This window comes from Phalacrocorax aristotelis, chromosome 13 (genome assembly GCF_949628215.1).
Source record: "Phalacrocorax aristotelis chromosome 13, bGulAri2.1, whole genome shotgun sequence".
NCBI lineage: Eukaryota > Metazoa > Chordata > Aves > Suliformes > Phalacrocoracidae > Phalacrocorax > Phalacrocorax aristotelis.
Window position 1 is genome coordinate 12,625,736 of NC_134288.1, and position 16,189 is coordinate 12,641,924.

At 50.4% G+C, this 16,189-nt stretch overlaps 1 protein-coding gene across 2 annotated transcripts in view; it reads left to right on the forward strand.

Annotated features, from left to right (window-relative positions):
- Nucleotides 1–16,189, forward strand: part of LAMA5 (laminin subunit alpha 5) — a 95,970-nt gene that overhangs the window by 29,635 nt on the left and 50,146 nt on the right. For both annotated transcript variants that reach the window (XM_075108726.1, XM_075108727.1), the window contains exon 3: nucleotides 12,918–13,035. In XM_075108726.1, the coding sequence (XP_074964827.1) occupies nucleotides 12,918–13,035 (118 nt within the window). The remainder of the gene's footprint in view (nucleotides 1–12,917; nucleotides 13,036–16,189) is intronic.

Sequence of the window (16,189 nt, forward strand, 5' to 3'; positions counted from 1 at the left end):
TTGCAGGTTTCTTCCTCTAACTGCCTGAGTTCAGGAGGTGTTGAAGGGAGATTGATGGCAGGGAGATACAGTGAGCTGCAGGGACTGGTTGCAGGGTCACGCTGGCTCCAGGGGGTTTAAGACACTTTCAAACCGCAATCCTTTTTTAAAGGATGGTTTTGAAAATTGCCAAGCATTATATCTCTTAGGAGCTTGAGAGAGAGCTTGAGCTATCTACTTTCCTGCCCAGTTTGGACCCAAACTGAGAACCAGGCAGACTCTCCTTTCTGACTGTGCCCATGTTTTTGCTTGGCTTGAAATGCCTTCAGGGGTTCCACATCGGTAGGCACCCCATCTTTACTGGGGTGTAATTTAGCCACAAATGGTGTTCGCTGAGCTTAGACAGCAGCAGTACAATGCAGATGATTTACCTCAGCACTCCCAAGCTGATCTTCAGTGGCCCACGCTGTTTCTATACAGAAATCGTGCAAAAATTGATGGCCGTGCTGTGCTGCTGCTGCTTTTTAATTACGGAGCAGTAGAAATGAAGTGGTATGAAAGGTCAGGCCAGATTTCTTAGTGAGGGGCAGTTTGAAGGCAGTTGAGGAGTTTTGGCCCAGAGCATGCTGAAATTCCTGCTTGGTTGTGCTTGGGAGCTCCAGCTCAGGGGAGGCAGCTCTGCTTGCAAATCCACTGAGGCTTCACCTTGGCTTTTATTTATAAGGGCACAAACACTTTGCAAGATGCAAACTGTATTGTGCCTACCTGAACTGGTGGTGACTTGCAAGAGCAGGAATCAGAGGAGCTGTGCAGAAGAGCCGCTCTGCTCTCCCTAGCCTCCTCCCAGGAAGGTTCATGGAGAATGGGCTGCAGCATGGGCAGAGCCCGGAGGACCCGGGAGGCTTTGAGCTGTGCTGTGCTGGACCATGGACCTGTGCTTTCTCACAGCTGTGCCCATACATCTGGGTCTGGAATGTGCCATGTTTTAATGACTTGCTTTCGTTGCGATCACTGCCAGCCAAAGTCACAAATTCCTTCTATGTGTAAAAGCAAACATTCTGTGACTGCGGACACTTCATTCTCTGCATCTCAGTACACATGCGGCTGGGTGAACAGTTAACCAACTTAACTGAAAGCTGTTAAATTATACTTGGAGGAAATGAGAAAGATCAGGAGCAACGCTGACCTCTGACTGGCAAACTCTTGGTGAAATCCTGTCATGGTGACGTTGTCCTTGGCAGGTAGGGGGATGAACATGGTCTGTTAATGGGATTATTTCTTTTCCTTGTGCTCAAGGTCATAGTTTCTACCCTGTTAGACTGCATGTTGATAAACAGGAGGTACCAGGCAGGGCCATCGTTACTAAAAGTATTGCAGCTCTTGACTTCAAGCCCATTCTCTCTGTCGCAGGAGTGGATGCCCAGGGAGGCCTTACAGACTCTATCTAGGGCTGCTGGGACAGTTGGGCAGTAGGTAGGGGCTGGGATGGGCTCTCCTCCCAGCTGTGCTAGTGTTTGCTGTACAGAGGTAGTCAGTCACTGGGGAAGAAGAGAGGGAAAGGTTTTTCCCACAGTTGGACCTTTTCCCCTCTGCACAGCCGGAAGTAATAGATAGATGGGGTGTTTTAGCCATGTGGGGAGAGGTGGTGGCAACGTGCTGTGCCATCCTCTCCTTCGTACATGTGTATTGTCTGTTGTTCAAGTCTTCCCTCACAAAGCAACCAATTGATGTTCTTGAAATATTGGTGTAAGATTATTCCCTAAGCAATGGTGGCATTGGGGTGAGCTGCTCTTGAGGAAGGTTGTCTGTGTGGACAGGAGCATTGTAGAGTGACCCAGACAGATGCAGAGTGAAGTAGACTTAAAAGATTTATTTGCAGAGCAGTACCATGCTGGAGCTCACTGTGAGGCACTGAGCCCTTCATCCTGGGCATGGGGACCAGCCACGTCCTTCCAGGCCAGAGACGTGCTCACTGTCTAAAATTTGCCATGATAAGGTGGGGCACTCAGAGGACACTTTTTTTCCCTCATTAGCCTCTTGAAGTCTAGCTAGTATTAAAAACTGAGTCAGTTCTTTCCCATTAGTTACCAAAAACCCACTTTCTCTATGTGTGAACTGACAGCTCCTTGAAAAGACTGCTGCTTCTTGCTGTCTCAAATAACCGCTGTCAGATTAAATAGAATCATTAAGGTTGGAAAAGACCTCTAAGATTATCAAGTCCAACACTACCATGCCTCCTAAATCATGTCCCAAAGTGCCATGTCTACACTGTTTTTGAACACCTCCAGGGACGGTGACTCCCCCACCTCTCTGGGCAGCCTGTGCCAATGCCTGACCACTCTTGCAGTGAAGACATTTTCCCTAATATCCAAGCTAAACCTCCCCTGGCACAGCTTGAGGCCATTTTCTCTCGTTCTATCTCTAGTGACTTGGGAGAAGAGACCAACACCGATGACCTTGCTACAACCTCCTTTCAGGGAGTTGCAGAGAGCGAGAAGGGCTCCCCTCAGCCCCCTCTTCTCCAGGTTAAACCCCCCCAGCTCCCTCAGCCGCCCCCCAGCACACTTGTGCTCCAGACCCTGCCCCAGCTCCGTTGCCCTTCTCTGGACACGCTCCAGCCCCTCAAGGCCCTTCTTGTCCCGAGGGGCCCAAACCTGAGCCCAGCATTCGAGGTGGGGCCTCACCAGGGCCGAGCACAGGGGCCCCATCCCTGCCCGGCTCCTGCTGGCCACACCAGTGCTGACACAAGCCCGGGGGCTGGTGGCCTCCATGGCCACCCGGGCACTGCTGGCTCATGCCCAGCCGGCTGTCAGCCAGCACCCCCAGGGCCTTCTCTGCCCGGCACTTCCCAGCCCCTCTGCCCCAGGCCTGGAGCGTTGCCTGGGGTTGGTGTGACCCAAGGGCAGGACCCGGCACTGGGCCTTGTTCAACCTCATACAACTGACCTCAGCCCATCGATCCAGCCTGTCCTGGTCCCTCTGCAGAGCCTTCCTGCCCTCAAGCAGACAGACGCTCACTTGCTGTCATCTGCAAACTCGATGAGGGTGCACTCAATCCCCTCATCCAGATTATTGATAAAGATATTAAACAAGACTGGCCCCAAAACTAAGACCTGGGGAATACCACTTTTGAGGTGACAAGTGATCGAGCAAACAAGGATGTCCCTCAAGTCATTTTTTTTCTCAGCAATTTCAGATTTAAGATGCAAGCATACCAGTTAGTATTAGCAAGTAGGAACCCCCTGATTTTTCTGTGTTTAGAAAAGCACATTTTTTTCCTGCATGTTTTAGGATTACTGGAGTTTTTGCTGGTGTAGTTTTCATTTTGCTAAAATTAGTCACAAACTTCTGTTAGTTCAAAGGAGAAGAATTAAGGCAAAGGGCCTTTGAAAATCAGCCCCAAGAGCAAAGTGGTATTTTTTTTTTTCTTCTGCTCAAAGCCAGCATCGTGTAGGTGGTTGGATTTATTTAGCTGTCTGGATTGAGTGACTTCCAGTTAAATCCCTCTACAGTACCAAGTCTTTCTGGGGCACCTGCGCATTGCTCACCTATCTACATGAAGCTGCTTGCAGGCAGTTTGGCCGCTTTGCTTCTGCGCATCAGACAGCACGGCACAAGCCCGCATTGCTTCACAGTGGGGCCATCAGTACCTGCCTCTTTGTGCACCTTGTGCCTCTGTGAGCCCAGAGGCTGATGTTCGCTTTCCATTTTTCTTCTCTGAGACGCTTTTTCCTTACCCCTCTTAAGTAATGTCATATTCTACTGGAAGGAAGACCCTGGTACGAACTGCTGCTAATCCTGCCAGCGGCTAATGGTGATTCAGATATTTTCCCAGAACACACAGCTCCCAAAAAACATTCCGAGAAGCTTCCTAGAGGCGTTTAACAGTCAAAGACAATTGGCACCTTAAAGTAAATAGTCTGAGAATCTGACAGCATGGTAACTGTATTCAGGATTTATCTCTGAAGCATTAGGAAGTTTTAAGGGCATCTTTACAGCTAGCACTGTGCTGGGCTTCCGCCGGTGTTTGCCAAGAGGATTAAAGTAACTGGGGAGGGCTGCAGTCCTCGTGGTTGAAGCACCTCCTCCTCTCCACGTTCTATGGCATCAGCCTGCTCCTGGGCTGGGCTGGCCTTGTGGGCCAGCGTTTGTCCCCTTTTATGGGGCACCCAAGGCTGTCCACATCGTGGTGGCAGGAGAGTCCACTGACCCCCTTCCCGGAGGGCGTGCTAGTTCAAGTTCGGGCTTAAAAGACAAATATTTAAGTCTTGTCTCTACGGGGTTACTTTACATTTCTCCCGGCAACCTAGAAAGTGCAAAGGCCGTCTCAGCCAAGTGCAGGGTGTCTCCTAATGCACAGTGAAAGCCTAGTGTGGGCGAAGTCCTTATCTGTAAGTGACTGAAGCCTTAGCCTGAGGAATTCCAGACATCCCCTTCTGTCCTGACCGTGTTTTGCTGTGCTGGGACGCCTCCAGTTACCTACGCCAAGGGCACGTCTGACTCGAGTAAGTGACACTGGGACAGCTGTTGGGCAAAAGCAGAAAGGGCTGATTCTGGATTCAGAAGGGACCCCGCTTGCTGAGGTTTAAGCACAAGCTTGTGTTTGAGCGTGTGTCAGCATCCCCTGAACGCTGCACGTCTAGCTGTGTGGCACTCGCTGTTTGCAGCTCCAGACAGGCACAGATTTAATGGGATGCTCCCCAAACCCTGTGTTCTGCCCATACTCCTCCGTGCCTTTCTCCTTAGTGTCAGCCAGCTGAACCTGCTGCACATAAGGCTCTTGCTGCTGCCTGTTGGTGGTCGTTTCTAAAGCTTCGCTATCTAAATCTTCAGTTCAGCACTGTGCGGACTCGCTGAGCCACAAGTGATGGCACTGCTCTGTCCTGGCTTGTGCCAAGTCCTGCAGATTTCGTCACCCAAGGTTTTTGGCAGGAGGCGTTTATGGTGCTGGCCGAGGAGGAACAACCCAGGAGGATGCTGCGAAGATAAAGCAGTGCTGTGTGTGAAATTAGTGAACGAGCCAAATCCTTCTCAGAAGTGGTGTTTAAAGAAAAAGTCTTTTGTGGAAAACACTCTATCAGCTGTTCACCTAAGCCAAGCTGCTTAGAAAGGAAACTGTCACTGCTTAGAAAATAACATTGTAAAGCGTTGGGTTGCTGTTACTGTTAGTTGTGACACTGAGCGGGTTTTGCGCTGGCTGGTAGTTCTGAATCTGTGATTTCCAGGAGAGTATTTTCTTTGATCTTTGTCAATAAAATGAGTTTTGAGAGAAAAACTTGAAAATGGGTTGGTGCAAAACTCAGTCCCTTTCCTGTCCCCCGAGTCTCAGTGCTCGCCCCTCTCCCCAGCCCTGCAGAGATGCTTGAATAGCTCCAGCTTTGTAGCTCTGTCCCTCTGTTCCAGGTATCTCAGGCTTGGGGCTGCAGAGGGCTTTGGCCCTGGTGCGTGTCCTGGGCCAGGCAGGGGCTGGCTGTCACCTCCTGCAGCAGCTGCGGGCTCAGGGAAGCCGGGGCGCTGCTGCCTCCAAGCCTCTGCCCTGTCCCAGGCTTCCTGGAGGAAGATAAGTGCTAACCTTCCTACTGGGGCAGGCAGCTCTGGTTTCTCTCTGAGAGGCACGGGGCAGCCCGATGGGTTTCTGAGCATGGGTGTGATGAGTTGCAATGGGCCCTGCAGATGGTGAAAGGGGATAAGAGGTTGTTTCTAAAACTTGGCCATCAAAATCTTGGGATACAAGCATATGGGAGCTTCTCATTCAGAACCCTGTAACACTGGAGAAACAACTTGCAAAAATTTCATTTTTAGGAGTGAGGACTTGACACAGACACATGAGAACAAGGCAGGAGGTGCTGTGAGCAAAAGAGGGAAGTGGGGGCAAAGCATGTGTTTCGGTACATGCCCATCTTTCAAACACTTTTGTGCTTTTTTTGTGGGGGGTTTGTTTGGTCTTAGGGACCAGAGTATTTTATAAAAAATGGCTGGGTAAAAAAACATGCCTGCTTGGAGGGGAAGCACCTTTTTCTACTGCTTAGAAGGGTTGAAATAGTTCATGTGTGTTTGGAAATCAAAGGTAGGCACATACTCATTAGCAGCTAAATGTGAGAGATTTTAATAAAGGATTCTGATGTATGGCCTGGGAAGAAATAAATCTGTTGTAGGACAGCAGAAGCTCAGCAGGGGGACAGTTAGGCTGTTAATGAGTAAATCCATTGCTTCAATGAGAATAAATGATTACAGGCAAAAGATGCAAAAAGGGCAGACACTGACCTAGAGAAATTCAAAGCAAGTGAGCAGCGCTCTGGCTTTGCAGGGCTTCTTCACCTTCTACACACTTGTTTGTGGGGATAAAATGTGCACAAAGAGCTTATTAGCTTTAGCTTCTGCCACTATCGGGAAGAGCAGACGCAGTGCCAATGCTGCCAAGTGTTTCCAAGCCTGACAAGTGGTTGTAGTGCCCGCGGCACCTGGGGAGCTGCTTGCCTGCATGCTGGTTCCTGGGCTGTGGACAGAGGTGACCTGTGCTCCTGGGGAGCTGCTTTCCTCGGGCTGTGGACAGATAACCCCATCCAGGCTCTGGCCTCTGACACATCTTCCAGGTGGGCTTGTGGCTGCAGCGTTGCACTAAGGCAGTGCCTGGGGGATGGATGTGCTTGGGAGGAACCAAAGGCATTGGTCACTTTTGAAAGTTCGGGGGGGGGGGGGGAATTTAAAAAACCCCACTACTTCCCACAGTTGCTCTGTAGCTGTGCCTTTCTGAAATGGTTCATCTGGGTTCCCTCCAGATGTGAGGGGGTGGGTTTGAGGAGGTTTTCAGGGTGTCTGGAGCGCTGCAGTGCAGTGACCCAGACTGGGGTGCAGTATGCCCCAAAATGCGGCAGGTGCCCGTTGTGCACAAGCCCTGTGGGCTGACCACCACCCCCGGCTGTGCCGTGTGTACCCAAGAGGCCTCATGTGCCCCTTAAGAGTGGGATTTATTGCCCACGCCCTGCGCTTTGAGCCGCACCTGCTCGCCTGGTCCATCCGATGCTTCCAGGAAGTCCCAAGCAGGAACACAGCAGTGCGGTGATGCTATCCACACGCGTGCTCCGCGGGGATGTTTAGCAGTGGTTAGAAGGAGATGAACTGCTTTGTTTTTACATGGTGCTATTTTAATAAGTCAACATTAAAGGTGATAAATTTGTCCTGGAGAAAATGAGAGTGGTTTACTATATAAACTACTCCTGTGCGCTCCAGGGCTGGGCGTAGAGCTGCGCATAGCTCCCAGCTAACGTAGCCTGCTCGTAGCTTTTTGTCAGAGGACCAAAAAAGGGTCTCTCTTGCTGTTTGTCAAAATGTAATTGCCAGTATTACAACAATGTGAAGATTTATTTTGTTTATTAAATGTTACTGTATGGCTTTGTGGCACCTTGGAGGAACGTCAATGAGACTTCATCAAAAATCCCTCCCCAAAGAAACACGGCATGTGGCTGGGTCCAGCTTGCTCTCTTGTTTCCACATGTGCCTCCCAGTGCTGGAAAACTGAAATCAGTGTCTTGAGGGAGGGAATAGAGGAGGAATGTGCAAGTTTGCCATCGTTTGCTGCTTATGCAGGAGGATAGGTGGACGGAAGGACAGAGAATGTGCTGCTCCAAAAGCAGCTGAGTTTCTCTTGCCTCTCTGGGTCCTGGTTTTACTCTTCAAATCCTTGCGCTATCACACTGGGCAGTAATGAGAATGCATGGGATTTTGGTGCTGGATAAAGCTGCCCACCATCCAAACATGCAAAGGGACGGAGTGGGTGGGAGATGGAGGAAACACTCTCATCTCCATCTTCCTCTGCTGGCTCCCAGACTTCCTCCATCCTTCCAGGCACTGGAGCAGCCACGAGTGGTTGTTACGAAGAAAACATGCTCCAAAACCACTAACAGCAGTATCAGCGAGATGTAGGGATGTTACTATTTTCAAAGAAAGTTGGTTGCTAATTAAAATATTCTTGTCAGAATTTCCTGGCTGAAAACTTGGTTCATTAAATCCCAGGTGATGGTGGGGGGTTGAGCTGCACCTGACGTGCTTTCAGAGGTGGTGAGAGCAAGGGATCTGCTTGCCTGGAGACAAGTGTGTGCACCAAATCTGGTGCTTCACCTCCTTCCTCCATGGGGAAGTGGAAAAAAATTGCCTGAGAGGCTGGAAGCATAGAGGTTTTTATTCATCTGACTGATAATATGAGCTAAATAAAGGCTTTGGAAAAAGCCCGACCATTTCTCTTGCAACATTGGTTGGGCAGAACCGTACTGGAACTAAACATGGAATGAGAAGTCTGGCTTTTCTGCCAGCTCTATTTTTAGAGCTACTGCTCCGTCTTTGTATCTCTGAGTTTTCTCAGCATATGCACTTGAAGCAGGCAATCTGCCTTTATTTTTTCCAGCAGGCTGTGATATTCTGCAAGACAAGGATGTTGGATGGAAGGGCAGGAGACTCACCAGATTTGACAAAAATCCCCCTGAATATCAGGATGCAGTTCCTGTTCCAGGGTTGATTCACTGCGGTCACTGGCTCGTGAATATTTTCTGTGCTCAATGTAGGAATGACCCTGACCCTTACATGGTGGAGGGGAGTGGGCGTGCTGTGTTGGCTGGCTTCTTTGTGTCCCAAAATTGTGGTCACAACTGGAATAAAATTGAGCAGTGGTCTAACAGCACACAGCAGTGCTGCTGATGGGTTCGGGTATGGAGCAGAGGAATTATGCTTGGCTTTGAGAGCAGGAACACGGTAGGAATGTCTGAACTGGGCTTCAGATGAGATACTGCAGCTGATCCAGCAAGAACCCAGAGGTTCTTGTTCTTTCCTATGAAAACCATCAATAAAAGATAAAAAGATGGCATGCTAGGCCTGGTCTTGGATATTTAACCCTCCCAGTGTGGGTAGGGACTGGCCTTTCAGAGAGCTCCCTGCAAGCATGGACACAGTTCTCCCCCAGGCCCAATGTACGTACATGCATTAACCCACATCTCCTATGACTTAAAATGTACTGAAACCAGCTACATCATCTTTTTTGAGCTAGAGAGGTCTTGTATGGGTCATGAGCCTGTGTGCTGCCCGACCCTGCCACTCCCCTGTCCCAGGAGTGCTTACGCCAGGGCGTGCAACCAGCAGCATTAGTTCTTTTTTTGGCTGTTGTTTTCACTTTATAAATCACTGAGCCCTAGGCTTGCTTTTGCATCAAGTTTCAGTTTTTGTGCAAAAACCGACTCTCACCATGCACCAGTTTGACTGGATCATAGCCCATGCTCTCCAGAGGCAGGGGACTTCCGAGGGCTAGAAGCATGCAGGAAGTTTGGACTCAAGAATGTTTAATTAACAACCCTTCTTTCCAGCATGAAACTGGGCAGCAAGGAGGACGCCCTGGAACCTCTGTGGGATATACTGACTATAAACTCGTAGCTGGCTGTCTTTGCAAGAAGATGAATGCAGAAGATGGGGATAGGCCTCACATTTCTAATTTTATGTTTGTGGTTGCTGTTCATTCAGAGCATTTCCCCCTGAGTGTGAGGACAGAAATGTATACCTTGCTCTTTGAAAGTGGTGAAAACAGGTGACCTTTTGGAAAGTATCTTTCCTCCATGGATCTCAAAACAATTTAGATGTGCTGTGAGTAAAACTCACAGTGCTTCTGTGAAAGTGATCTTTCTTCTGTGTTGAGGGAAGCTCTGAGCACGTATTGCAGACCTGACAGGTGGTTTTCGCTAAGATGCATTAAAGGCAGCTGAGGGGATTTTATATTGTGGCTCCTTTCACTATCAGGTGCTTCCCAGCACTTCAAGCTGGGTACCCCAAAATCAGTCACCAAGATCGCTGGTTGAATATAGAGATTCCTGATGTTGGGGTTAGGCTGTCTTATTTGACAGTCATTCCTTCCACCACAGCATGAGGCAGGCACTGGTCGTCTTACTGTTCTTCAGAGGTTTCACACGAAAATGCCTGTCCAGCTGAATTGACGAAGCTGCATCCTGCACAGCTCCTGCCTGCAAAGACCGCTGTCTTGAGCTGTCATTTCTTCCTAGTTTCCTTTTATTCCTGCCTACTTCTGGTTTTGTTCTGTTTTGTTCTGTTTTGCTGCTGTCGGTTAGTTGTAAGACTTTATCGTGTAGGGATATAGTCCTATATCAGAGTTCATCATTGCGAACAGTGGAGCGAGGCTCTTCCTCACCAGCTGAAGTCTGAGATAACGTGTAACAGATGGGGAGATGGTCTGGGTTTGACCTGACACATCTGCCCGCAGCTGCCGGCTGCAGTGTTGCTGTGTGTGTCCTCCAGCTGTGAGCGGTTGGTAAAGGGGTGATGGCTGTTGTGCTTGTGCAGACACGGCACATGGGGCTCTGCTCCAGCTCAGGGGCTGTTAGATGTAGGCACTACAAATACAAAATGATTCTCCCTTTGCAGTGAGTATAAACCCCAGCTTACGGAGGAAAGTAAGGTAAAGACCATGTTTTCAGAGGCACAGGGTATGTGCGTCAGGCGTCTGCTAGAGCTACAGAGGTCTGGTAGCTCTGAAGGCAGATCCCAGGGATGGAGTTAACACCAGAGCAGTCATTCAAACGTGTAACCCCAATGCGTGCTGTTTTGCTTGGTTTTGCGATACTGCTTTGTTTTATCAGTGCTTTGTTTTGTGTTTTGGTGTGAAAAGGCAGGTTATCCTTTTTGTAGCCCAGTGGCTCTCCCAGTGCCTGAGACCAGAACACTTACGGGTACACTGGAGCCACAGTGAATTTTGCCCAGCTAAGGGTTATGCCAGATTCCAGCAGGAGCATGAATTTATTCCCTGTAGAACCAAGCCGGAGGAGAATTTGCAGTGGAGGGAAGGTGTAACTTCACTGGCTGGTACTCAGCCCTGTTCCCGTGCCAAGAGGAAGATTTTAAGCTGTGAGAATTGGTCCTGCAGAGAAAGCAGCTGCCCAAGCTGAAGTCTCTTGGGCTTCACTAACAAATAACAGCTCTGCTCAAGTGTAAGTGGGCAGAAAATGCTGCTCCTCCAGAAAAGCTTAGTCTCCTATGCTTTGACAGCACATAAACTGCAGAGGGAAGTTAAGGCAGCATTTAGGTCTGTTTTTCCTCAGTTTTTAGCTACTTGAAAAGGATGTCTGTTTTGCCCTCAATTGGGCTTGCAAGTCTTTTGGCAGCAGGGAACTGTGTTGGGTGACCACTTTGATGTCTTCATTCTGGATGGCGTCAGTCCTTACCAGTGCAAACCCTGAGAGCAGTTACAAATCCCCCCCTCCTGCTTGTTCACAGCTGGAGAATGGCACCTGACCTGCTGGGTCACACAGATTTCCCAGCTGGATCTAGTTCGCTTCTCCGCAAGTCTCTCTCTCAAGCCCCCATAGCCTACACCCAGGCCTAAGTTCAGGTGCCACCAGCCTGTGGTGGGAACCAGAGAAATCCCTGATAAGTGGAGGAGAGGCTGCCCCGGAGCCAGAGGAGCATCTGGCAGGAGCCTGGGGAAGTTTTGGGCTGTGCATCCTGCTGAGGAGGAGACTGAGCTGGTGCCAATCCGCAGGGCTGCACCCATCTTCTTGCTCCGTACCCACACAACAGCACTCAGACCACCTTGTCTGAATGACCGTAGGAAGACAAGTGCTTTAGGGATGACTTAGTAGTTTTAAATGCCTCTTCCTTGTCTCTTTTTATCCTTTAAAAAGTCTTCTGTGGATTTTCTGGGCTATTTTTGAGGCATGTTATTATTAATACTTGCCCTCTGGCTTGGCAATGTGTGTGGCTGGGGCAGGGCTGAGGTACAGGCTGCTGTCCTGGCCCTCCTGCAGCACATTATGGCTGGGGCAGGCGGGCTGAGATGGGCACGGAGCCATCCTTTTCCTCCCCGTGCAGAGGTGTCCCTTGGGTACCTGTTAGTCTTTGGGGGATGTATGCTCATACAGCACCAGCTTTGTATGAGGAGGGACTCCTGAGCTATAAATCTCTGCTTTTCAAGCACTAAACTCCCTTTTGGGTTGTTTTTGACCTTAGGAATTTTCTCTGATAAGAGAACTTTATTTGCCTTTAAATATCACTTTGTGACAGGATGATGGAGTGGGGATTCTTGGAGCGAGCCCGTGCCAGCCGGGGAAGGGAAATTCTGCTGGGGCTTTTGTTTCTCTCTAGCACTGACATTTTAGCTCTTTAAAAGAGTACGTTTATTTTGTGCTTGGCAGGGGTGTGTGTGCACACATCAGTGTCCAGACAAATGGGAGCAGCCCAGTGTTAGAGCTGTGCTGAAGCCAAGTGGGTCTGCTCTACCCTCCCTGTGGCACCTGGGGAAAAGGAGCCGTGCTGGGGCTTTTCTGCAACCAACTTAAAAACACAGGTTGTGTGGGTGAAGCAGGGCTGCCATGCAGAAAGCCTTTAAAAAAACAAATTGATTTTGTGATATTGTGTGCAAAGCGCAGCCGGATGTTCCCAGGCTGGCAGTCCAGGGTGTTACCTGTTACCCCAAGAACAGCCCAAAAGCCAAGTCCCCCAGAAACAGCTTCGTAGCATGTACCAACTTTTGATGACCACCTTGCAGAGCTTGGTGGCTGGGGCCAAGCCTTTGCTTGCCAAGCCAGGATGAGATTCCCTCGGTAGGGCTTTGATAAGGCAGCGGCACTGACTTATACAGCCGCCTGCTCAGGTTGAGGCAAAGTCTAAGGTATCGCCCAGCAAAACCTCCTGCGTACGGCCTGTAGCCACAAAGTCTGTGTTTTGTTTGTATTCGGACCGGTGGGAGCTGAGTTCCCTTATCTGGCTCTCTCCAGCAGCCATGTCATGTCACGATCCTTTTAGATATGGATGATTTTGCTCCACAGGCTCCTTGTGTGCAGCAGGATCTGCAAAGTGCCAGCTTGTTTATCCAGCCTGGATCCCACTAAGCTCTCCCTGGTTTTCCTGATGCCTCAAGCAGCCAACTAACTCTGTGTTCCTTTATTTCAGCTCTTCCATGTGGCATATGTCCTGATCAAATTTGCCAATTCCCCTCGTCCTGACCTCTGGGTACTGGAGCGATCTACCGACTTCGGCCTTACTTATGAGCCCTGGCAGTATTTTGCCTGTAAGTATGGCAGTGTTACAAGAGAGCTGCTAGTGCCAGGTAGCCCTGCCGCTGTGAAGACGGCTCTTTGTGCAAGTACTGGGCTGGGTTTGGAGTTGTTTCTGTATCATTGCTGAGATGTGGTACACGTCCTCTGTTTCTTCTGCTCAATAAGGCTGCAAGAGTTGAAGCTCAGATCAGAGCAGCTGTGTAAAGTCACGGTGCTCCTCAGAGCAGAACTTTTTTGCTCTCTGGGGCTAAATGTCTTTTTTAAAGTATTGTCATTGGTGGCCACCCAAATCTCCGTGGGTGCCAAAGTTGGCACCAGTGTCAATGGTTGGGCATTGCTGATCTAGTACTGGAATATGAGATTTCTTTCGTCTCCTGCCTGCCCGTCTCTGTCTCTCTGCCCTGTACCATATCAAGACTGGCATATTTCAGCTCCTCCAGAAACAAACCAGCAACTCACTTCCAAGTGGCTGCTGTAACAGGAAAGTCTGGAGGCAAAAAGCAGTCTCCTTGCCCTTACCCGTTACCAGGGATCGGATACAGCCTGTGCAGGGCAGGGAATCGCTGTCCTGCCACTGTGCAAGGTGGGGTCGGAGAGAGACAGCTGGGGAGGGTGGCTGCGGAGATCCAGGCTGTGCATTTGAAATCCTTTCTTCCCAATTCTCTGATTAAAACCCGATCCCTTTAGAAACAGCTGGTTCTATGAATCTCTTCTCCCAAAGGGTCTATGGGGTAGCTGGACGCTAAGGAACTTGTTAGCCACCAGCCCCTCCCAGAAGCAGCAGCAGTAATTGGGAGAATATGTGAGTTGAGATCTACAGCCAGAGCTTAAACCCTGGCAAGGAAGAACCTCAGAGCACTCAGAGGCCTCGCCCTGGGCTGCCCTGGAAGGCTCATATTTCTGGCTCACCTGTGAGCCCGTGCTTTAGATTTGCTGGCCTTTTGTGCAAGAAGAGCTGCAGACATTTTACCTGCTGTGCTGCCTTAGGATGGTAGCTCCTCTCCAGTGTGGATGTTTTCCCCTCTGCTGTGTGCTAGTGGGGAATTACTGCTGTCAAATGGCCTGCTTTGCTTTTTTTAATCTCTGAGAATTTCCCTTCCAGCTCTGAAGCCTCTCTTGGGGCCCATTACGGTCACATTATTGCATGGTTTGGGGCTGAGCAGGGAGCTCTTGCCCCACTTGTTTGTTGCTGCCTATAGTGGCAACGCTGCAACATCTGGAGTCCTCTGCCCTCCCGCACCATCAGAGACTGTCTAAGCCACCCCCTCAAGAAGCAACATGCATTGATACAGCCCAGTGGAAAATTCCCATGGAAATAAAGAGGTGGCTGCTCCAAAATCTGCCAGATTTGCTAGCACAAGAAGTCCTTTGCGGAGGTTTATTTTTGGCATGGGGAATTCTGTAGGTGGTCTAATAAAAACACTAGTCACTTCAGTAAGAGGGTTAAAAGCAGCTGGCAGAAATGTAAGCATTCACCAGAGACACCAACAAGCCTTGCCATGGGTGACACCATCCCCGGCAGCTCAGCGCTGCCCCTCGAGCCCCACTCTTCGTGGGAGGCGTTCAGTCCCCCAGGCTTCCCCGTGTCCCTCAGCCAGGCTGCTGAAGTGCTTTTGGGCTTAGCTTTTGGGAGGAGGGAAGAAATGACTGTCATGGAAAGCATCTGTCAGTGCAGCTGGTGGGCTCTCTCAGGGAGGGGGGCTGGAGGGACCGTAGCAATGCAAATCCTCCATGCATCGCGGCAGGGAGGCACTGTGCTTTTCTCGGCCACCAAACGAGAAGCAGGAGCGCTAGGGAGGGTTTTATGACGGTGTTTATCCACATGAAGGGTTCCCCACACACCGTTTCAAATGGGGACAGGACGTGAAAGGTGCCTGGTCCCAGCTGTCCATCCAGGCCCACAGAGCCTTGCCTGCCCCAGCTCATCGTGTTGTACAGGATCAGGGTGCAGGATTAGCCCGTTCCGTCTCGCTTTGCTGGGCAGTGTCACCAGGGAGGGGAAGGGAGCCACAGCACAGAGTGAGGCTCTGTCCTTCTCTCCGCTGAGGGTAGGCTTCTCCACTCTGCTGTTTCCTTAAAGCATTGCTGTGGTTTAAGGATGGGTCACTCTGTTTTAGCTCAGAGATAGAGTGTTTGGCTTCTGGCTCACACGGTCATGTAGATTTGCAATAACTGGAGGAATTTTTTGGTTTTCCTGAGTAGCTGCTCTTGCCCGAGCACCCTGTCTCCATGCCCAGCTGTGGCAGTGCTCTGGCAATCAATCATCTCAAGCCAGTGATGACAGGCTCCTTGCCTGCGGCTTTGGAATAAATTGCCTTTAAAAAAGCACCTGGTGAAGCAAAGCTTGGCGGCCAGAGACCTGATGTTAAATGTTTCCACACCATCTTCCTGTGGATGCATCTGAGGCCCTGCTGTTGCCAAAACAGTGCTTCATGGAGCGAGGCCACGTTGCTGGAGATGAGATGTGGGCGGGTGCAATCCAGGGGTGAAGGCAGGGGAGGCAGAAGCTCTCTGTGCTCCCCCATTCCTGCTCCTCCTGCCAGGTTTAGCCTACCAGTGCAGCATGTGGAGTGAGGGGCATCCTGGAGGCACATTGAACAGATTTTGGAGGATTATTCCCGTGAATTAGGCTAACATTTCCCTAACGGCTCCCTGTATGAGCTGAGCAGCATTGGCAGGAGCAGCAGGTTGTGTTGGCTGCCTTTTCCTCCCTCTTCTCCCCGTGGAAACACCCTCAGGAGCGCTGCAGCAATGTGTGCTCGGGCATGCACTGTTGAGAGCTCCTGGTGCAGGTAAAATGGGAGTGGGAAGGAGCAGCAGCCTTTGTCCCAGGCTCTTTCCCGGGGGAACAGCCCCATAGTGGCACCGTGTAGGTTTTTGCATGGGTAGATGGGTGCTCACCACCCTGCACGATCAGGTCCTGAACTGCCCCAGCACATTCACTGTGGTTTGGTTGGCTCTGCCAGCACAGGGATGTCAGATGTCCTGGGGACAAGGGCGCTGGACTTGCAGGAGTGGCTGTGCAGGGAAGCCAGGACACTCCTGCAGCTGCAAGGAGACTCTTGGCATGCAGTGTCCCCAAAGCAGCTTGCAGGGTCAGCAGTGTGACTGCCTGCCCGTGCCTGTCCCCTGGCTTTAGCCAGCCTTGCATTGCCACTTAGTGGC